Below are 24,100 nucleotides of genomic sequence, written 5' to 3' on the forward strand. Positions count from 1 at the left end.
ACCAAAACGTGACAGGTTTATTCTTACAGTATTGGTTGCCATCTTACCCGAAAGCAAAAGTGCACTAAAACGGAAGCGAGGGACTTCGGCTTCCGCGCGTCAGGATGGCGCAGGTGATGGCGGAAGGAGCCGAGTGCGCTCGGAAACGCTCGCCTCGCCTTCGGCAACAATCGTCAGGGGGAGGGGCTCGTGCGGCGGCGCGTTCCGCGCGGGGCATTGTGGGAAGGGAGGCCGGTGCAGCCGTGGCTGCCATCTTAGCAACTCCTGGTGTTGCGGCCTTGTTGTTGGAGGCGGTCTTCGTGGCGGCCGTCGACCTCAGGGAGTGACAGAAAGTCAGCCGGCTGACAGTTTTCCTTCCCCCGGCTTCAACGGGACGGCCAGCCTGCGTCTGGAGTCAGAGGCTAAAGAAGCTAGGCGCGCGCGGGGCCCGAGGCCAGCGGTTAGTCACAGCGTCGCCCGGAAGGATGGGCCGGTCTCGGAGCCGGAGCTCGTCCCGCTCCAAACACACCAAGAGCAGCAAACACAACAAGAAGCGGAGCCGGTCCCGGTCGCGGTCCCGGGACAAGGAGCGCGTGCGGAAGCGCTCCAAATCCCGGGAAAGTAAACGGAACCGGCGGCGGGAGTCGCGGTCCCGCTCGCGCTCCACCAACACGGCCGTGTCCCGGCGCGAGCGGGACCGGGAGCGCGCCTCGTCCCCACCCGACCGCATCGACATCTTCGGGCGCACGGTCAGCAAGCGTAGCAGCCTGGACGAAAAGCAGAAGCGAGAGGAGGAGGAGAAGAAAGCGGAGTTCGAGCGGCAGCGAAAAATGTGAGCGCCAGCGGGGGAGGGGCGGGAGCCGGGGAACGAGCTGGGGGGCGGGGAGAGTGGGAAATTGGGGCGCGGGGCAGGTGGGGCTGGACGGGGAGGTTGGAGGGGTTGCAGGAACCCGCCCGAGAGCCTGCGTACGGGCTGTGGAAAGCCTGAGGCAGGACAGCCCCACGAACTGGTTGGGAAGGAGAATAGTGGGGCTTGAGCAGGAAAGGCTTAAGAGGGGAGAAAGCGATTTTGGCGCGCGCGAGGGAAGGAGAGTGCCGGAAGTAGGGGGTGGAGTTCTGAGTGGTGTTGGAGAGCTGCGTCGGCTATAGGGTCGAAGAATAAACCAGCCAGAAGACGTGTTTGAAAAGCATTTGCAGGCCCGCTGGAGAAGAGCAGGAAGGAATTAACCCGTGGGATGCAAATCGCAGCTGTCTAGAGCGCTCTTGTATTGCAACTTAAATATGCGACTGGGATTCTCTGGAATGAGACACTAGCTGATCGGACACCCCTAGAAATACATTTTACTTTAATGTATTCATATTGTTAAAAATGTGGCGGTCGCTTTTCTTTTCTTGGGCTTACTTAGTTTTTGTTTTTTTTTGAAGTGTAAAAACAATGCACAAACCTTAAGTGTATAGTAGATAAGTGGTGACACCTGCGTTCACCTGCTTAACCACAATCCCAATCAAAGCCTACTCTTTCTTAATTTTGATTTATATTCTTCTGTAGCAAACTTCTGTGCATTCCTGATAATTGTTTCCCCTTCTAAACCTGCTGTTTAGAAGACACTTGAATATTTGCTTTTATTTATGTTTTGCTTTGCCCACATACAGAACTTTCATGTAAGGAAAATCTGAGTCACAGTAAGGCTCTTAACATACTATTTGGGAAAACTGTATTTCTGAAAAAAAGCCACTTCAAGGGCAGAAGGAGCCCTTGCCATTCACTAGAAAGCTATGACTTGTAGGAAAGTGAAAGAAAATGTGGTATGTGAAGATGAGAACCATTTAGCAAGCTGCACATAAAGAGATGAGAATAAATATAGGGATGAAAATGAGAAAATAGAGCAGCCATGTAGTTCCAAGTTAGTAGAAGAAAACTTCTATTAGCATTTATGAAGGAGAGGGCAGCTACCTGTACACAGAATTTTGTGTGCCATGTGGTAGGCACTACCTAATGTGTTCTGTTGCCTTAGAAATGCAAAGGTAACAGTGGCAAGACCTAGATTTTGGAGCCATGCGAATGGGCAGAAGTCATCTGTCTACAAGTCCCTATTGGTTAGTTCATTCAACTAATATTTTTTGAGCATTTAATGTGCCAGACTCTATGCTAGGTACTGTTAATATAAAAATGATTGACCCCTCTCCAAGATCTTGATCTAGCTTAAAGACAGGTAGCCAGGTACTACTGCAGTGTGTATATTCAGTGATGGTGATGTGGTTGTAGAAAGGAAGCATCTAGGATGGTTAAACCCTTAGTTCTCCCAAGGAATGAGTGGTGGGTAAAGATAGAGACTGTCAGGCTAAGTATAGGAGGATACATGTGAACCAAAGGAGAACTCTACTGCCAGAATAAAGGAAGGGAGACAGAATGGTCTGAAGTGGGGTAAAAAGGTTAATGTTAGTTGGAACATGAAGTACTTTAAGTAGTTGAGTCAAGGAGTTACTGGAGAGGTAAAATAGAGAGTGGTAATTGTGGGAAAGGTCTTGTGTGCCATACTAAGGAACTTAGAAACAGGAGAGACTTTTAAGCAGGTAAATGCGGTCTTTCCACCCCCCACTCCCCAAAAGAAACAAACAAAAAAAACCAGATAACTAACTGCTGTATAGTATAGAAACTAGTTACATTAAGTGGACACAAGAGTAGTGTGGGAGCAGTTGTTGGAATGGAAGAGAGGGACAAATTTAAGAAACATTAAGAACAAATAAATTGGATATGAAACAAGAGAAAGAAAGCATTAATTCAGGCCCTCATGCTTATGTTGTGGCTATTGCATCTCAGCCACCAAATGTTAAGTAACTACTGTGTGTCAGACACTGGTTAAAATGTCAGAAACCCAATGGCTAGGGGAGAGAGAAAAATCAAAGGGAGTTTCCATTTTATACTTGCACTGTGGGTACTCATTTTTGGATATAGTGAGTTTATCCAAGGTTAATATGGGGGACAAGCCTGGGGGAAACCTTGAGAGTGTAGAATGACCCAGGAAGAGTGGGTGGAAAAGAGTAGTTGGCCCTAGGGACAGAAAAAACCTTAGGGAATGTTTGTATTTAGAGTTGGATGGAGGAAGACATGCACATAGTGGAAGCAGAGAAAAGGTACCAGAAGAATGTCTAGTGAGTGTAAAGTGTATTTTCAAAAGGTCCAGTGTGAATCTTCTGTTGTAAGATTGGAAACCGGATTGTTTTGCCATTTACAATTCTGAGGCCTTGAATAAATCACCTACTAGTGAGCTTATTTTCTCATCTGTGAAATGGAGATACCTGTCTTTCTTATTATGAAGATTAGAAATAGTGCATGTAAAATATCTAGGCAATGCTTGACATATAGTGCGCCTCAACAGATAATGTTATATAATATAATTTATGTACATATGGGCAGATCGAGCCTGGCGAATTTAAGCAGTGATCTTGCTAGTTATAATCTTAATTCAGTAAAAGGCAAATCTTAACATTCAAAAAAAAATTTTTCTTTCTCATTTCGAATAGCTAATTTACCTGGCTCAAAATTCAATTCAAAAGCTCTCTCTCTCCTGTGTCCCAGCCATTTAGTATGGTTCCCTCTTTCCTTTCCCCTGCACCCTTATCACTTTCATATTTATTCTTTTGAGATGCTTTATGTATGTTGTATTAACTGTTGAAAAGTGGGCAGCTGAAAATGACTTGCAGCAAATCGGGAAACTTAATGAAATAGTAACTTATTGTAGCCTGTGATATCTAGGTTTGAGTACGCTTAGTGTTCAACTGCATGATAGATCGAGAGCCTTCTCAATTATCTAAACCGAATCTGAGATCAATATGAGCGATTCTTCAAAGAGCAAAGAGTAGCTTTTATGAATATATTTAGTAGATGGAACTATGTATTTTGGGGAGGTTAGTGCTTTGAGGCAGAACGTCAGGGCATAAGATCTCTCCGGCGTTTGTAAGAATTTTACAAATTTTTTAAATGATTATTTTGATATTTAAATCTTTGTACATGGGTGCATGTCTTTGCCTCTCAGATTTGTCCTGGAGAAACAATGAAGGGTGCTTAAGATCATTAGCTTTGGAGTCTATACAATTTGAAAGTCACCTCTCAGCAACATGCAGTGCGCTGGAGCCCAGGAGTAAACTGCTTTGTCTCAGGAACCATCAAAGTGTAAATGATGACATGGTGCATAAAGCTGTAGGCAGAGTATTTAGTACCTATTCAGTACTGAGTAAATGCTGTTTGCTAATATTATGAAGCAGTTCCCATGAGTAAGCTCCTAGGGTTGAGTTCATACATTTTAAAGACGTTTTCAAATAATATTGAAAGTTGCTCTGTACAAAGTGCTACTCTTTAAACAATACTGTTTTGTTTTAATAGTTGCCATTTAAAAATTGATTGTGACTGGTGTGTTTAAAATACCTGAGAGCATGGAGAAAATGTAGACCTAATGTTATCCCATTTCCATTGAAAAACTTGAAGATTTTCTTTCAGTTCTTTCATCAGTGGCCCAGAATCTTGGCAAGGGAATGGATTCAGCAGAAGAGACCGATGAAAAGATTAGAGTGTTAAAAGAACAATAAGAGAGACAACTCCTATGGCAAAAGTTTTAAAGAGTAGAGAGGCAATTATATGATACATCTTTTGAAAGATACTAATGACCAAAAGTGTTTTTCTTTTCAAGAAAGTTTAGTGTCTCTTAGGAAGCTTAGCTGCTTTATTATGATAATAAATTTGTCATCAGTAAAGTTTAACTCATGCTTAATTCAGTTGTACACATGCCCATTGGTTTTATGAATTCAGTATGTATAGGGAGGAGAATTAAAGCAATATTGAACTTTATTTCAGCACTGGATCTAAAATCTGATTTAATTAATTAATTTTTTTCTGATTTACTGAAGTAGCAATTTTAATCTTACCAGGAATAACAGCAACAACAGAAATTATATTCTTGATAATACTTGTAAGTGAGCAGTTCTGCTGTGGTGCCATGACCTTGCCTGTCTCCATGTAGGACACAGCAGCAAGACTTAATTATAGTCATAGTGGGCTGCCCTGTGGTTCCTCCAGGAACAAAGAGAGATAAGCAGCCTTGTGAGAAACTCCAGTAGGCCATTTCTCATCCTCCTGGTTTCAGTTGAACTTGGGACTTCCCATTTGCCCTCCCCTTCAGGCTATAAAACTACTGAACTGTAGTTAGAATTGACTCCTTAGCAGCAGAGCAGCCCACCACCACCTGTGCTTGCACTGCCTGTCACCTGGCCCCTGTGGTTTGGTGTCCCATCAGTGGGAGCAGAGAAATGGGGAGCTAACACCATGCTGATCTGGCTTTTGCAGTAAGTTTCCCCTCTTTTTTACTTTATGTGAACAGTTTATTTGGAACTTTTTACAATTGTCTTTCTCTTAGGAATTTTAAAATAAAGTTTCTTCTTAGGCTTCTCCATATTTACGTAAGAACCAACAAGCAAAATGTATGTGTGTGGGTGTGTATACTTTTAAAACTTTGCATTATGAAAACTTTCCAACTCATGCAAAAGTAGAGAGAATGTTACAATATTAATATATCCATTCATTTAGCTTCAGCAGTTGTCAGTGTTACTTCATCTATTTTTCTCTTCTTCTGGATGAAGTAGATAGTATTTTTCTATTTGAAATATAGTTTAATTTCCATTGAAATAGCTGTCTGATTTCCTTTAGATGTCCCTGGCTATTCATGTTTAGTGTTGGGGTATTTGTTCTCTTTTCCTGAGTTGTTATAAAGGCTTTTTGAAACTACCCTAATGCTGTGTTTCATTGGAAGTTAAAAAAGAATTTAAAAAAAAGAATTACAGTGTGTTAGGCTTCTGTATCTTAGTTTTTAAATAAAAATTGCTAATAATGTAGTGTTGGAGAGGAGATATTTAAGAAACAAGCAACACTGTCTTCAGAATGGGTATTCTAAATATCTAGAACCTAAAAGAAGTTATGCTTTCTCAAGTAGCTACTATCTCCTTGACAGAAAAACATAAAGATTTTAAATGCAGAAACTGAAATGAATCAGAATGTTAAAGATACATTGGTGTTAGTGTGGTATCTCTGTGAATAAGTAACAAGAGTTGAGAATGAAAGCACTTGAATGGGAATTGAATCACCCCCAAAAACAGAGTTGAGTTAAAATGAATTGGGCGTTTAATAGTCACTTAGAAACTATAAAGTCTTTATTAAACACAAAGAAATTAGTCAAATTAATTTTAATGTAGTCCCAATCTATCTCAAAATAATTTTAATTGTAATCAAATAAAAGTATTTGAGATCTTTTATATTTTTTCTTCATACTGATCTTCAATTCAGACTAGACACATGAAGTGGTATAAAACGTGCAAGATTTCCAGTATAATTCTTTGATAAATATCAGAATTTTCAGCATAGAATTTTAAATAAATAAGTTGGTTCATAATATCTGTGTGAGATTAAAATAGTTAAAACAGTATTATGGTTCCGTGGACCTTTTGATAGAACTGATGATAAATACATGTTTTCAGTCCACTTTCTCATTTAATTGAAAATCAAATAACAAATGAAAGAAAAGTTACAGTAGTAAAGTTCAGAACCTGAAGGTGGTCTACATTTTTACTAAAAGCTACACAGCTATTGCCTTAGCAATCTGAATCTCTTTGAGTCTGTATTCTGACTTTGGAGGGAAGGAGAGGGAGAATGAATTTAGCTGGTCTGAATTGCTTGCTATATAGTGGTTGCTCCTGACTTCTTTGTAGCTCAACTCTTAGACCGGGTAGATTGGCAGATGAGCAAATCCATATGTTTCATAGCTTAAAGTTGGTAACAAAAGTAGATTTCCTGTTTCAGATTTGCTCTACATTCCTAAATTAAGACTAATGAATTAAGCTCTTTGAATATACTAGTTTTTTTATTCAGAAAATGATAGAGGGAAAAAACTCTCATATTTATTTGAATTTATCACTTAACATCTTGGTATCATTTCCTTAACTGTTAGATGAAAATGAATTGTAAAATCATAGAAATATATAATGAGGTGCAATTATGAGGTTACCTATTTTACAGATTTATAACTAGTTTCAATTTTTAAGTTTATTGTGTCACCTAAGTCATTTTTCCCATTTTGTTTGCTAGTCGGCAGCAGGAAATAGAAGAAAAACTCATCGAGGAAGAAACAGCACGAAGAGTGGAAGAATTGGTAGCAAAAAGGGTAGAGGAAGAATTGGAGAAAAGAAAGGATGAAATTGAGCGAGAAGTTCTCCGAAGGGTGGAGGAAGCCAAGCGCATCATGGAAAAGCAGTTGCTCGAAGAACTCGAGCGACAGAGACAAGCTGAGCTTGCAGCACAAAAAGCCAGAGAGGTAACGCTCGGTCGTTTGGAAAGTAGTGACAGTCCATGGCAAAACTTTCAGTGTCGGGTGTGCCTCCTCAGTTCAGAAAGAGATGGAATACAGACTAATTCCTTTCTCATCTAAACTTAACATTGCTGCGAAAGTTAATTTTTTAGCCTATTCAGAAGTGCTGACATTTAAAAGTTATTTTCATAAAACGTATTCAAGGAAACTTTGATTTACTGGAACTGGCTTACATATTTGAGAAGTGTTTGAAACTTTTGCCATGGCTGCAGGACTTAAATTCTTTTTTTGGGAGGGTGGGGGGACACAGGGAGTGGTAAAGGGAAAAGGTTAAAAATCCACCTGTGGTTATGTATTCTTTCCTGTTTATCACTCATTACTTAGACTGTGAGAGGCTTTTGCCTTCAGTCAGATTTAAAAGAGCAGGGCCTAACGTTGAGTGACAAAAGCACCTGCTTTTTGACAAATAGGTTTTCTTGCTCTTTTTTTCCTTGTTTAATCCCTCATCCCCTACCCCAAATTCTGCTTCAACACAGTGGACTAATTCTAGGATTCTGATCGTAAGGCCCTCCATTTTCCTAATGTGTTTCAAAAAATCTTTTTAGGAAAAATGTCCAGATTATTCATCCACTTTTTTAGTATCTACTAACAACTCCTTTTTTTCTCTAGAGAGTTATGAAGGAACAGGTTGTCCTTGTCTGGAGTCAAGCTAAACACATGATTTGTTTTATCAGCAGCTGGAGCAGAAGTTGAAAATGTCTTTCTGTGAGACAGTAATTTGCTACTGAAGCTTTATGGCTTATTTGCACTGATTACTCCAGGATCTTAAAACTTGTTGAAAGTCACTGAAACACTCAAGGCAAATTACTTTACAGTACTGAGTGTCCCTCAAAATAGTTTGCATAATGAATACGAATTCCATTGGTATGTGCTACAGGAAATCCTGTTATATTTTCTTGAATTGAATTATTTAACTCAAAATATAAGACTCATTGTCATTTTTAATCTCGGCATCATTATCATGGACAAGTTGACATATTCTCTGTTTTCCAGTAAGCTTAGCTTTTTAAATGTATTTTCCCTTGTGCTGTCTTTAATTAGATATACATGTCTATATTTGGTGGATATCAGACTAAATGCAATTGAATGTAATGAAATTTTTATATCAGCGCTTTTAATAATGAAGATATTTTTGGAGTAATGGTGCTGTCTTGTAGCGAGTTATTAATCATAGGAAGATTTTTTTTCTCTTCATGTGCTTTTTGTTTCATATTAACAATTTTTTTTTACACGGACACAACCCTCTGACAGACTTTCCAAATATTAAAATCATTTGAATATGTATGCTGTGGTCTGAACACTGCCCAAGCCATCAAGCAATCTTCATATAGTTTGCATTATAAAGTCTCATTAAATTCTCCAAGAAAAAATAAATTATAGAATTTTATTTCCTGACTATGCACCCCTTGGATTCCTGAATTTCAGATCAGACTGTAGATGACAAGATAAGCTGCCTTTAGAAATTGTCAACATCTGAATGTTAAGTCCATTTTCCCCATGGAAGAAGCCCTTAGTTCCATGAAGTATGGATTACCATTTGTATTTTTCACTAACAGTAAATGTATTTTTCTTATTAATTGTTTGCCTTAGGAATGATGAATTACATTTTTTGTTCCTTCTTACCATAAACATCTGCATTCCTCAGCTCAGCCTTCCTTGTATGTTGTTTCTTTATAAATGGTTGAGCTGCTGATGCAGGTATTGCCAAGCTAACAGTACAAATCATTTTAAAGAGGAAGCTGGCGCGTATGGCAGCCGAGGAGCACACTCTGCAGGACACTGGACAAGACAGTAAATATTCAACTTTTAATGCTGATTAAAGGAGTATAGGTAAAGAATACGTAGGTATACATAATTGGTGAGACAAATATTCACTTTATTTATATTTTATATTATTTTTTTAATTTGGTAAATACTATCCAGTTTTGTAGTTGTCCTTGTTGATTTGTGTGATATTAAAATATTAGTAATAATTGCCAGGAAACTATCAATTAGGGAGGGTTTAGTCGGTTGCTGTTTGGACTGGGAGGGATGATTGAAATTTAGTGTTAGAAACAAATTTTAGTGGCTGCACAGTTTATCATTTGTCAGACAGAAGGTAGCTATAAAGCTACCCTGTTAAGTCAGATCAAAAAAGTTCAGAGGAAGATTAGTAAATATTTATCAATAAAAATAAACATTTTATTTTTCTAACATCTAAACATGTCCTCCCCTTTAGGAGGAAGAACGTGCAAAACGTGAGGAGCTCGAGCGAATACTGGAAGAGAATAACCGAAAAATTGCAGAAGCACAAGCCAAACTGGTATGTATAAAGCATACTTAAATAGTATTTTGTATTTGTGTTTTTTCCCAAATTTTGTGGAATGATTTTGCACTGTATAATTATTTTTAGGTTTCTCAGGGCCATTTTAAGGGATATGAGGCGAGAGTAAAATAAAATAGTTGACTAGATTTTAGCTGTTGTGTCCCAGAGTAATCTATTTGGAGGCAATCCAGAATAATTTCTAATTAATCTGAAGAAAATTCCAAAATTTACAGTGACTTAACAGGTTTCCTGGGGACAATTGCACTATCATCATCCCCTAATTTTTTTTTTTAGCCTGACCTCGTTCACATTTCTCCTATGTCTTAAAAAAAAAGAGAAGCAGCATTTCACTTCTCATTTCTTTACTTGTTGCCAATTACTAGATGGAATAAGTACCTAGTATATATTTGCTAGTAAGTATACCAGATTGATGAATTCTTTTTCCTATTCAAAGTTTATAATCAAGGATACAGAGACTTAATTATGACATGATACGGATATGTAAAAGGTGATGTCAGCAATTTTTAAATTTTAATAGGCCAATATAAGAATTTTAAGGTAATTTTTTTAAAATAGAAAAAAATATGATGAAGAATAAAGCTAGGCTTTAAGGACTATGGATATAATCCAGAAAAAAGGAGAATAGTCAAGTGTTACTGTGTAAGGAAAAACCTTTTCCCCATGAAGGTGGCATATGGGAATTCTACTTCAAAGTAAGACTGTAAGTCAGAAATGGAAATAAATTTACTTAGGATGAATGGGTGATTAGTGGTATTTAAAACCCAAGAATGGAGACACAGCCCAGAAGGAACTTGGTTCTAGACATGTAGAAAAGTTTTGTCTATTTAGAATTGTGTCGAGAATAATGCAGCCATAGGAGGACATTTGCTGCTAAGTCATACTGATGACTGGAGAGAAAGAAGCCAGTTGCAAGTTCCAGTTAAATGGTTTAGAAAAAATATATTCTGTGATGGTGTTTATAAAAGCACCGAAAAAGATCTGGGTGGATCTAAGTAATTCACAGCAGACCCCTTTGAGAGTAGGGGTGAAAAGACGACCACAGATAATGTGTCCCTAGTTGATAAGAACGTATAAAGTTAAAACTATGGGAGTAGTTGGTTCCAGAGCATGATCTTTTAAAAGATAGTGTGTCCTAGGTAAGAGCCAATGCTAGAAATATCCTGAGTAATATTGCTGTCCTAGTTATTTCGAAGGCCATAATGGAAGGGGAAGACTTGATCCTGCTTTTCTAATGAAAAACTTAAAATCTGCTTTGGTAGAAAAAGCGATATGAATTGAATAGATAAGGAGTCATTATGAGATATTACTACATGCTCATTAATAAGTATGTGATGCTTTTTTTAGTGATTGCATATAAGGAGAAAATCTCAGTGCAGGTAGGACTTAAGAAAGTATGAATCTTAATTTGACTTTTGAAAGTTGGGCTTTGACCAATAAATACAGTCTAGTTTGTAAGGGCATGGTTATTTCCAGAAGAGAGGAACAGTGTAACTGGTATTTAAAACATCGAAGCAAAATTACTGAGCAGGTAGGATAGAATTTCTCTGAAGGCTTGATAAGAGGTTGGATAGTGTTCAGTTTGTGAGTGGCCTGGAATGCCAGATTGTGACTTCTAGAGTAAAGTTTCTTACCTTAGTCTGCTCTGCCAAGATATTGATCCTTTCTGACCCAGGGTGGGTGTCTGGGTGGCTAGGGACAGCTTGGCCTCTATATTCTTCTGGCAGCCTTTTTTGTTTACCCTCATGAACTATAAAAATATAATTTTCTGTGTGTCATTACTGGAAAAACATTAGCAAGTATAGAGCAGTGTTTCTCAAGTGGTGGTTATTGGCCACTTTTTTGTGTTTTAATTCCAGTCATCTCAGACTTCTACTTTTGCAAAATATAATTAAGGTGAATTGTTAGAAAAATGAGGTCAAAATTGACTATAAAAGCTTCTAAAACACTTACATACCTTGTTTTGGATCTGTTAGTTTGTAAACTGTCACTGGTCCACAGGCTATACTTAGACTAGTACTATTCAGAACATTTGTGTTTGACCTGATAGACTGTGGTGGCGCTATTCTGACTTCCTGTTACCGATAAAACTCCAGTGAAAATATGTCTTAAGGAAAAGAAATTTTAGTTTGGAAAATTTTGGTGAGAATGTGTACATAATTAACTAGTTTGCTTCTTGTGTTCAGTAAAGTTTGAAGCATAAGAAATTATTGTTGATATTAGAGAAAATTCAGTTTTATTTGGTTCTGTTGGTAGTCATCCACTTGTAGGGAAAGTAGAACATTCTGTGTGTAGGGGACAAATGTTATTGTATAAAGATACAGGGCACATATTGAGGATTCTTTCATTTTTATTGCCCTTTCCTCTCCCTCTCATTTTTTTGAGTACACAATTCTTTGATCTTTATACATGTTTATTAAGAAATATTACATGGAATATATTCAAAGCTCCATGAAAATAATAAGTCATTTAAGAAAGGAAGAGGAAATAGTGTTGTAAACAGCATGGGACTTTTCTTGATCATGTTAGTAGTAGTAGTTTATCTTGTTGAACCCAGTAGTCTTGTTTGCTTCATGACGTAATAAATGTGGTAGTAATATGGATCGGTTCATTGTTTCTGTATAAAGCAAGAAGAATGGGATGCTTTCTCTCACGAGGGAGCAAGAAGATTGGCCAAGCTTAACTATTCATGTAATCAATATTGAGAAACTAATATGTTTAAAAAGCAGTTTGAAGATAAAACTAGACAAGCCATAAAATTCTCATAGAATTTACTGTATTAATTGTGGAGAAATGGATAAGTCTAATAAAAGTTAACTAATAGTAATGGAAATATTTGGTAAGTTGTATGGATAATGCAAGATAATTGACATAATTGCCTTGGGAACCTTCCTAGAAGAGATAATCCTAAACTGGGTTTTGATAGATAGTTAGAAATTGACTTTAGGATGGGGACAGGAGTGTGAAGAAAAAGAAGCAGGTCAGAGGCCTTTCTGAAGAATTAGAGTAGAGGCAAGAGTGTGTGAGATCTCTCAGGCTAGTGGGAAAAGTAGTAATAGTTGTAGTAATAAACCAATTTTATGTGTAGTAAGAAGTTTGTGTGATAAATAGCAGATGAGGTTTTCAAAGGAGATTAAAGATAAGAAAATACCCTGAGGGAGATTTCTTAAACATTATAACCATGAAAGAATAGTACAACCTTACAAATCAATAAAGACCAGCTCCTTAATGGAGGAATGGGGAGAGGAATAAATGAAAGATATAAAAGAGGTAATACATGTAAGTAGAAAGAAAAGTAGCTATAATAATTTCCTGAAAAGATATCCCAACCTCAATAGGGAAGCAAAGAAATGACCTCTCTCTAATACTAAATATCAAATTAGAAAATACTTTTTTTTTTTTTTTTCATTAGTAGCAAGTGTTGGCAAGGATATGGTATAAAGAGACCCATTATATGGAGATCCTGGGAGTTTAAAGGGATATGACCATTTTAGGAAATAACAGAAAAATCAGTAAATATGAGGAACCTTATGTTAATTCTGCTTTTACGAGTTTATCTCATGGAAACTGAACCATATACAAATAAATTTACACACAAAGACGTTCTCTCCGTATTTAGAATTGTAAAAATTGCCCAGGTTCTTAAGATAAACTATAACATAAATACAGTGGATTTTTCTGTAGTCAAAAAGAATTTGATAATACAGGGGAGAAATGGCTAAAACACAGTATGCTGCTAATTTGAAAAATATTTGCATATTTTATAGATGGGAAATATGCAAAGTGCTAAGAGTAGTTATCTCTAATTGGTAGACTTGTATGTAACTTTAAACTTATGATCACACAAAAATATTAGTAAAGAAAGTAAATTTAAGCCATATTTTGACTTTTAAGTAGGTCTTTGTGGCAAAAGTTCAAAGATTGGTCTCGGTATTGACTATAATAAGAAATACATTAGCTTAACCACATGGATGTTCTCTTGTATAAGAATCATGTTAAGTGTAAGAGTAAGTTTCGCTCATTTCAATTCCAAATTGTTTTATCAAGATATTTGATGATATTTGTCCATAAGGAGGCAAAAAACTTAACAGTAGATATATTTGATTTATCTAATCAAATAAGAATATAACTGTAGCTTGGTTTGACCTGGCTTTTTGGTCAACAATAAAGAATAAAGAATTTTTATTTTCATTAAAATGTTAAAAAGTAGTACTTAAATTTTTTTTAAGTTCTCTTTTCTATACCATTTTTTTAATGATGCTCCTGGCAAAAGCCCAGATATTCTGAAATGTATATGAATCTTATTCATAAAAGGAAACAGACTAAGAAAGGTGATAGATATTACTGTAGAATAAAATATGTTCTTCCAAGAGATTCTGTCAGTAGCAAAAAAGACCTTCAAACTATCCCCTAGTGTAGGTGATAGATAGGAAAATGGAACCTGGTTGGTTATTCTGCATATAAATACCTAAACTATAATAAAGACTGACAATTTCTAATAGACTTGTAAACACGCTAAGAAGGAAAAATCAGTTTTAACTGTGGGGGCTTTCTTTGAAGTTTTAAAATATATGCAAATTATAAGTCCTAGATTTACAGAATGATGCCTCAATTTAATATTGAAATAGTTTTCCCCTTACCTTTGCCAAATAGGGAGATTTACCATGTTCATTGTGCTTTAAGGCTTTGTACCTCAGCAGTTTGAGAGATGAAAAAATAATACCATGCTTGAAAATGAATTACATAATATATGTGTTCTACATACTTAAGTTTAAAGTAAACCAGATCTCACTTTGCATTTAAGAGATTCCTCTGAAAAGAGTTCATAGAAAAATGTAACCAAGGGTTTTTAAATGAGTTTGTGTTGTAAGCTGAAAAATATGCCCCCATACACTCCCAAAAGGGTATTTGTATCCTAATCTCTGGAACCTGTGAATGTTACCTTTTATGGCCCTCCCATAAAGAGTCTTTCCAGATGTGTTTGAGTTACGGGTCTTGAGATGGGGAGTTTATCCTGGATTATCCACTGTGCCCTAAATGCTATTACACGTATCCTCACAAGAAGGAGGCAGAATAATTTACTATATAACACACGTGAAGTTGAGACAGATCAGAGAGAGATTTGAGGATTCTGGCCTTGAAGATTGGAATGATATGTTCATAAGTCAAGGAAATCTTGACAGCCACCAGGAGCTGGAAGAGGCAAGGAAGACTGTCCCTTAGAGCCTCCAGAGAGAGCAAGACCCTGTTGACACCTTGATTTTGGTTCAGTGGCACTGATTTCAGACTTCTGTCCTCCAGAATAACTTTGTGTTATTTTAAGCTACCTAGTTTGTGATAATTTACTTAAAAATGCGGAAGTGGTTTTGAAATTTGAGAGTGAGTAGAAGCTGGAAGAATTTTGAGGCACATGATAGAAAGTGCCTAGACTGCTTTAAGAAGCCTGTCGGTAGAAATATGTACTTCAAAGACTCTTCTGGTAGGACTCAGAAGCAGCTGAAAAACATGTCATTGGAAACTGAAGGGAAGCCTTGTTGTAGTAAACCAAGCTGAATTGTGTCCTACAATTGTGTAGAAGGCAGAACTGAGACATTATAAACTTGCATATTTAGCTGAAGCTATTTCTAAGTAGAGTGTTGAAGATGAAGTCTGGTTTGTTCTTGCTGTTTATAGTAAAATTCAGTAAGAGGTAAGTTGAACTGATAAGTAAAAAGGAATGAGCACTTGATGTTTGGGGAAATTTTCAGCCTATCTAGATTACAAAAGATGCTAAATTAGGAAGTTCACTGTTAGAAAAACTTGCTCCATAAAGAAGGCCAAGAGTATGTCTGGACGATGTTTTGTTAATGTTGAAGAAATTATGTGTGTGATTCATAGGTTCCCTCAGCCACTTTAGGAACAGCCAGGATTAGATGAGCTTATCTAGGAAAAGTCTGGAGGAGCCTCTTATCTAATGGCTTGACAGACATAGGAGACCCACAATGTTTTCGAGGATGTAATATCAGCAGAAACACTGCCAACTTGGACTGAAAGGAACAGAGAGGGACATGATGATGAAAGGCTGCCAAGACTCCCACCAGACTCCACTCACATAGGAAAAGGTGATAATGAAGACAGAACAGAGATTTTAAGATACTGGCCTTAAATATTTGATGTTTCTACAAGCCAAGAAACCCTGGCAGTCATCAGAAGCTGAAAGAGACAAGGAACATATTCCTTTCTAGAGCCTCAAAAAAGAATATGGCTTAGTCAGCACCTTGATTTTGTTCTAGTGATACTGATTTCGGATTTCTTGCCTCCAGAATAAATTTCTGCTTTAAGCATCCAGTTTGTGGTAATTCGTTAACAGCAGTTATAGGAAACTAACAGTTGAAAAGAGAATGGGGCATTTATGGTAGAGTGAGCATATATAAGTTGAAACAGTATAGTACTTAGGATAGCTTATAGTGATAGATTTACACATTTTGAAAGATAGAAAAATATGGTCTGGCACCAAATGTAATTGTCAATTAAATATTTTAATTTGAAATGAAATAATAGTAAAGTTAGTTAATGATTTTCTATTAGTGAGAGGCTTATACCTACCTACCTGATAAGAGAAAAAGCCCATTTAAGATTAATGCATTCTGGGTAACTATTTAAAAAAAAAACTTTCTGGACATTTATGTATTGTGAAGAGTGGCTTGAAGGACAGAGACTGGAAACCAGAAAGCCACTGAGGCCAGTCAGAAAATAGGTACTTAAATTGCTAAGATGGCAGTAGAAACTGTAAAGAGAAAACTTAGTGAGTAATAAGGGTGTCCAGAGGGAGGAAGAAGAGGAAAAGTGAAGGGAAAGAGTGTTGTCTGAACCAGAGAAGACCTCCTGTTGTAATCCTAACAGCCATACACTTAAGGAAAACTTCCAAAAAAGGGAGCGAATGACCAAGACAAAGGAACTGACCTGAAAGAACAGAGAGAAAGAAGTTAGGGTACAGAAGATTAAAAGAACCACATCAAGATGAGCACATTGTGAAATTTTAGGACATGAATGATAAAATCCTGAAGGTATCCGATTTCTTTTTGTGGGTATTATAGAGTAATCTCTATAGAGTTGTGGAGGGCAGTGATTTTGTACCTTATATTCTTTACCAAGTGCAACTATTATTTCAGTTACTTTTTGAAGCTATTGTTTCCACTTTATGTAATATGAACACTCAGGAGATGTTATCTAACATCGACTTTTTAAAAATACATTTAAGGTTATAAAGGCAACAAAAAGGGATGTGAGAAGAAAGGGCTAGAAGGAGTGGGTTGGGTGGTGGTACAAATTCTCTTTAGATGGTAGCTAATGATATCCTATATTGATAGTTAGTATATAGCCTAAGGAGGTAACTATCAGAATAATTAAATTGCCATAAGCCCCTGGGGGTAGGGGTAGAGATTGCCTTTTTAAACCTTCTGTTACTGTTTTTAACCTTGTACATGAATAACTTCAAAACATTTTTAGTAAAACATAGTTTTTACTAAGGGTCAGTACATCAGATTTCTCTAATATTTTCTTATTTGTCAGTTACCTAAAGCGGGACACATACATTATACTTATGGAGGGGAAGATGAATCAAAGAATTAAAATTACAAGTCTCATAGAGGAACAGGATGTGTCTTGGAAGGTTAAAATGCAGAAATTCATACTTCTGAGTAGTGGCATGATTCTTAATTATATTTTCCATTGTTTCCTATCATTCTTAAAACGCTTGCTAAGTATTTCTATTCAGATTATTTTTTGTAAAATTTCATATGTATTTCAAGTAAAGAGTAGTAAATTTCAGTATCCCTGTTTTGCTAAAAACACTGCTGCTAAGGACCACCTTGATCTAAAATTGTAGGCAGTGTAAGAAGAATGCTTACAGTAATTTTTTAAAAATAGTAGGACCTCTAGGGTAAAGATGATTGGGACAGAAGATACTGGGAGGAGTGAATAGGCCTTTCTACTATAATGGTAGGTTTTGCTTTTGTGTATTTCATTTCACTAATCAGTTTTTGGAGTGGGGTGCAGGGTTGAAAGCCACCTTTGTGATACAGAACTTGGTAATGGGTGTAATGGCTCTGATATTGTGGATGTTAGCTTTCTCTTTGTCCAGGTAATCCTTAGAGGAGAGCTTATAGTTTATGTGTATACACATGCCTGTCCCTCCCCCATTGGGAACAATGCTTTCTTTGCATAAATTTGAAACAGAAGAGGGGAAAGGAAAGATGGACATTCTCCAGCAAGTAGGTTCATCAGGAAGGAACAGCAAGTCAGACAGTTACTGCAGAGGATGGATAAGGTTTAGAAGAGTACCTAACAAGGTATAAGGTACCCACAGAGATGAATGGGCAGGAAATCAGTATTTCATCACTTGAGAGCCATTTTATTAAAATGAGAAATGGCTTTGGTATTTGCTCAACTAGTCTTCCCCCGCCCCCCCAGGATGTAATTGAATAACATTTATACTTAATTTAAAGCTATAATAGAACAGAATACAAATATTTTTATGTAATGACAGAATGTTCACCTGTTCTTTTTTCAAAGTTATTTCATTATTAAGTGCTTTTAATAAGACACGATATGCTTAACATTAGGCATACCACTGTTACCTATGTCCTAGAGAGATTATAGCTCTCCCTTTACATACATACATACGTTTATCTCCTATATAGACCTAAATGAAACTGAAACGTTTATTTAATCTAAAGATAATTTCAGTGCCGTTGAATAAAAAAATTCTGTCTATAAAGGAAGTTACTTTAAAAATCTAATTTTTAATTTTTTGATTTGGTAATGTTATCTCATGATTCAATTTTTTCTTAAGAAAAATAGTGGAATTCCTCTGCCTTTCCTCCCATCCACCCACTTCCCATTCCTGTCTCCAAAAAGTATATTTATTGCATTTTTGTTTATTTTTCCGGAGGTTAAAATGCATATATAGGCAGATATAAATACATTCATTTTTATGCTTTTTTCACAAAAATTGCATATGACACATAGTATTTGGTACTTTGCTTTTCTCAATAGTATAACTCGAAGGTTTTTCCATTTTTGTATATAGGGTATAATGGGGATTCCTTTTTTTTTTCTTCTTCTTCTTTCAGCAGCTATATAATATTCTGTTTCATAGATCTATAATTTATTTAAAAGTCCTCTTAGTGAATATTTGGGTTTTCCAGTCTTATACAAACTATGTATGCATTGAATAACCGTGTTCAATTTTGCATGAGTACAAGTTCACGTAGAAATTCGAGAAAACTAAATTGCTGTGTAAAAGTATTACGAAGATGTAATTTTAGTAAATACTGCCAAAATACTCTATATAAGATAGCATACTTCTGAATTTCTATCGTTAATATAGGGTTAAAAATGCTATCTCTGTGATTTTAATTAGATTTCTAGTATAAGTTGAGGTTGTGGTGTTCAAACCCTTTACTTCTAAAAGTTGTGATCTGCTTTCCTAGGAGCGGAGTTAGAATCTTAGGGAAAAGTGACTCTTGGTATTTATATTGGTAAGGGTTTCCCAAACATATGCACACATACTTTTACTCCAAATGTGTGACGATTTATTAAAACTGTGGATAAACTAATTGGTATATGATTTCTCTAAAGATAGTCATAAGCAGATAATTCTTTCTGTTGTAGTTATCAGTGAAAGTTCAAGCAAGAAAGTGGTGATTTGAAATGGATTTTAATATACTGGTAGGATTTCAGCAGGAGGAAAAATGGCATGAGCTGGGGGGAAGGGGGCAAGATAGGATAATTTAAGAGAGAATAGTAGAAACAAAGTTGGAGCAAGATTATACAAATTTCTAAATAGTATGCTAATTTAGGAAGTTAAGCCATATTCTATGCACAGTGAAAAATCAGAAGTATGACAGCAGGAGAGGGTAATGTTCAAGCAAGGTGAGATTTGCAACATAATATGGGATGGACCAAAGGGCAGAGACTGGAAGTAGAAAACATTTTAGGTTTGTAAGAAATCTGAGGCCCTGAACTAGTAAGGTGGCAATGGAAATGGAAAAGAAACTCTAGATGAGAGAACGTAAAGGAAGAATTAAAAAACTTGGTGACTATTTAGGCAGTGTTAGGGAGAAAGGGAGAAGACAAAAGAAAGCTATAGAATGTGGTTAGCAGTAAGGAAGGTAGAAATGGCTGATTTGTTTTAGGGTTAGGCTAGAGGAATTTAAATCTTAAACATATTGAATTTTGAAAGTACCCAGAGGTCTCCCGGGTGTGTGTCCCGCTGGAAATGTAGCTTAGGAAAAAGATCTGAGAAATGGAAGATATATTTCAGCTCTATGTTGGATTTTCCATTTTATGAGAATACAAAGACCTAGAAATATCTGAATATCCACTGCTTTTCCATCTTTCCTACTCACCAGATTCCTGCTATTTTTAATTCTCATTTTATCTCCGAACTTACTTTATTTACAGTGGATTTGCCCCCACACACATACTCTACCTTCCACCTTTTAGTCTGTCACCACATGCATCAAACCTTTCCACACTCCCATCTTAAAAGTATAAAATAGAACCTCTTTGTGTTAATTATGTATTTAAATTGGGTTTTTTCTACCCACAAGGTAAAATTTGAATGTTTTATATTACACACCAGAGTCCATTACCTTTCCCATTTTCTGCCATACAGTCTATAATTCAGTCGCATTGAACTTTACTTTTCCTAAACAAAAACCTATCAGTGGAGACAAATAGGAGACTCAAGTCGAAGTGAACAGAAGAATGAAGAGGAAGATCACTAAACTTAATGTTAGTTTTTGGCCATCTAAAAAAATAATTTCAGTAGAATAATGAAGATGGAAGTAATGACTTTAAATTTTGAGTTTGAGAATAGGAAAGCATTCAAAGGATGCAGTGAATGTTTTAAGATCAGAGTCAAAAAAAAGGGGCAACACAGTGATAACAGATTAAAACGTCAAGGATTAGAGCAGGTTTTCTCATCCTCGGCACTAGTAACATTCCTTGTTGTGGAGGGCTGTCCTGTGCATCATTGTAGGATGTCTGGCAGCATGCCTATCCTCTCTCTGCTAGAAGCCATGAGCTGCTCTCCTAGTTGAAAGAACCAAAATCAACACCACACATTTGCCTGATGTCCCCTGGGAAAGAGGAGTAAAATTGCACCTGTTTGTGAATTAAGGAAGTGGGCATGGTTACTTTGGGAAGCAAGAAAGAGACTTGATGAGGAAGGAGCTCATGAGTATGGCTTGCGTTGTCATGATAAAGAGGGGAAACCTATAGAAGACGTTGGAAGTTTGTTGCTTGAGACTAAAGAAGATGAATGCCCTGCAGGAGTTAATTATACACATGTCTATTAGAAATTAAATAGCGTTTTATAGTCATCCAGGTCAAAACGGTTTCCTGATTTTTTCTTTAGGGCAGCAAGTGGTTCCCAACCTTTTTGGCACCAGGAAATGGTGCTCCTGTGAGAACCTAATGCCTGATGATCTGAGGTGGAGCTGAAGCTTCACTTGCTCGCTGCTGCTCAACCTCCTGCTGTGTGGCCTAGTTCCTAACAGGCATTGGACCAACACTGGTCCTCAACCCAGGGTTTGGGAGCCCCTGCTCTAGAGAAAGGGGTCTTTAGTATTTCTTTGTCATATATAAACAATATAATGTAGTCTCGGTGAGGGTTTGTCTTATAATTTTTTGTATGCCTTTCTAATTTTGAATCTAGTTATAGTAATTGATAGATAGCATACTTTTTCAATAAATCCATGCCTTGGTTCATAATCGACAATCTATTATGTACTGAAAGTATAGATAAAAATAGGTAGCAGGACAGAATCCATACTGATCTCCACACGATTTGTAGGAATTTCTTTCCATTTTCAAAATATATAAGTGATTTTCTACAATTTCTTCATCTTTTTTATAAAGAAAAATCAGAAAATGTAGGGATAAGTTCTTCTCTAATTTCTCAATATTTTTTTCCTCACTTTTTGTGACCTTAAGCGTTTTATTAAACATACTGTTATATGTTCCTAATGATTGTAAGTTCTCACTTGATTTCCCAAATGCTGCTAAATAGAAGACATGAAATTCATAGAAATTTCTGTTTTTTACTTTTAACTTCCAGGCTGAAGAACAGTTGAGAATTGTTGAAGAACAAAGAAAGATTCATGAGGAAAGGATGAAACTAGAACAAGAACGACAACGTCAACAAAAAGAAGAACAAAAAATTATCCTGGGCAAGGGGAAGTCCAGGCCCAAACTGTCCTTCTCATTAAAAACCCAGGATTAAATTGTAAACTGAACTTTTTACAAAGAAACATGGAAAAACTTTGTATTGTAGCTTCATGTTGAAGTGGTTTTTTTTGTTTTGTTTTGTTTTTGTTTTTTTAATTTGGAAAATCTGGAAAGTTAGCTTGTTCTAATAGGGGCTATGCTCTGCAATTCCACCCCCTCCCTTAACTTCCATTAAGTCAAATCCTTATCAGATCATTATTGTCTTCTAAAAGTGATATATTTTTCACCCGTTTGGATTCTATAGTAGTGGTCTGAAGAAGAACAGATCACTTTATAAACTGTGGGTGGTCTGATAAGGTTTTTACTGAACCACGGACTTCAGAGTTATACTCTGTTTACTACATCATAATGCTGGTTTTGCTGACTTTTTGTTTTTTTATATATTTATAAAAAAAGAAAAAGTTAGTAATTGCATTGGAAGCTCCCAGGGTGTTGCTGGACCTATGTGGTGTATTGTTAAGCCAGTGTCCTCATGATACTGTTGCTCTTGATGTTCCCGATACAGGTAAGGAAACAGTTGGTCAGCTCTAATACAAAATATATATACAGTTCAGTATTGTCTCTGTTCAGTTTGTTTTTATTTCATTGACAAAATCAAACCAGCATTCCCCATTGTGTAAATAAATGATTTTGCTGAATAAAGTAAAGTCTTAAATTCATATGTCGAAGCAATTTTTTTTAAAGTTATGTTAAGTCTTAAAGAGGGTGGTTTACTTTTTGATGGTCAACAATTTAGAAATCCAAGAACTATGCTATACTTCCTCTCATTTATACTTTTAACATAGGATTTATATGTGCATTAAATATACTTGTGAATTAGTATTTAATGGCTATTTTTACAAATATCTCATTTATGCTGATATAGCAATTATGACATCAGTATTACCTTTAAGAAAGACTAAGCACCCGGAAAAGGATTTAAATTCTCAAACCTGTGCCTCTGTTTTAGGATATAAGTATTATCAACACAAATTATACTTAAAGACTAGGAAAATGCTTCTAAAAATTTATAGAATCCTAGATTATTTTCAAAGTGGGCCATCAGAAAGAACTTAGCTTTGTATTTTCACAAGAGGCTCAGGTAGTCAAGTCATCTTCAGTGTAGGGTACTTGCACGTTTATTTTGGAGACAAACATTTAAACTTTTACGAGCTTTTGTTTTGCTTTTGCATGTGGTATGGATGACTTATACACTAGAATCTTCCTCATTTATCTTTACATATGTTTCTTTTAAGTCTGCTGGTATTAAAACATTCAAGAAAAGGATATGGATATAAAAATGCTACCTGAGATGCATAAACGTCATCAAAGTAGAGAAAATGTTCTCTAATATTTTTGAGACAGTTTGATGAGTCTTTAAAAGTGAAAACATAATGGGATGACTAAATAATAGATTATTTTGTGTGTGCATGCTAAGAAAAATGCTGTTGCTTTAGTTTGAGCTCTTCAATGAGTCTAATTGTAAGGAACAATAAAATCAGTTTACATATCTTTAAAGATAGAATTTAAATAGGCATGAACTGTAGTGAGAACTGACTTTTAGTAAACATGAAACTTAACTACTCTAAAACATTCACTTTATATACCTTAAGAATATAGGTTGCTTTCAAATCATTTTTCAACCTCTAAATATAGGTTAGCTCTAATTTCATGGTTCTTAAATTTTTTTTAATGTAAAATTTTTTTGGTACAGATCCATTGTTCCTAAGTTGTGTATTTAAGTTTCGGGAAATGTTTATTTAAAAATTGTTTTGCTATACAAGTGTTTTAAGCATTGTATCTAAGAGAGTAGCCTGGACTTAAAATATTTGAAATCAGCTTATGCGTGCCTTTTAATTTTTAAAAAATTTCTTACTGCCACATATGGTGTGAAATCACAGTAAGTTGCTTAGTGACATATTGCAGTATCGGCTTGCTGTTGGAGACTCACATCAGATATTGAAATTGTTCCTTATCAGGCTACAGGAAAGAAGTTGTCATTGTTAAAATACCCAATCTTTTCTGTGCTACAACAATGTTTAATAATTTGTTTTCTTCATTTGTTTCCACTGCCTTTGTGTATAAATTATAAAAGTTCAAATTCTCTCAGTCTATTAGCAATTCAGATGTT

General features: G+C 36.2%; 1 protein-coding gene across 2 annotated transcripts; it reads left to right on the top strand.

Moving 5' to 3' along the window:
- Nucleotides 1-220: 220 nt before the first annotated feature.
- On the top strand, nt 221-22,649 carry ARGLU1 (arginine and glutamate rich 1). Of its 2 annotated transcripts, none has more exons than XM_039866311.1 (4): nt 221-811; nt 7,112-7,337; nt 9,610-9,693; nt 21,821-22,649. In XM_039866311.1, the coding sequence occupies exons 1-4, from the start codon at nt 465-467 to the stop codon at nt 21,983-21,985; spliced, it is 822 nt and encodes a 273-aa protein (XP_039722245.1). In that variant the 5' UTR covers nt 221-464; the 3' UTR covers nt 21,986-22,649. The 2 variants fall into 2 exon arrangements, 1 of the variants encoding a protein (XP_039722245.1); XR_005653617.1 differs by having other exon boundaries at nt 230-811; nt 9,125-9,693; nt 21,821-21,916.
- Nucleotides 22,650-24,100: the final 1,451 nt, after the last annotated feature.

The sequence above is a fragment of the Pteropus medius genome, unplaced genomic scaffold (assembly GCF_902729225.1).
Source record: "Pteropus medius unplaced genomic scaffold, Ma_sr-lr_union100, whole genome shotgun sequence".
NCBI classification, from domain to species: domain Eukaryota; kingdom Metazoa; phylum Chordata; class Mammalia; order Chiroptera; family Pteropodidae; genus Pteropus; species Pteropus medius.

Coding starts and splice junctions, on each gene's coding strand:
- ARGLU1 (XM_039866311.1), top strand. CDS start 465: ATGGGCCGGTCTCGGAGCCGGAGCTCGTCCCGCTCCAAACACACCAAG. Junction 812..7,111: donor TTCGAGCGGCAGCGAAAAAT/GTGAGCGCCAGC, acceptor TTTGTTTGCTAG/TCGGCAGCAGGAAATAGAAG. Junction 9,694..21,820: donor CAGAAGCACAAGCCAAACTG/GTATGTATAAAG, acceptor TTTAACTTCCAG/GCTGAAGAACAGTTGAGAAT.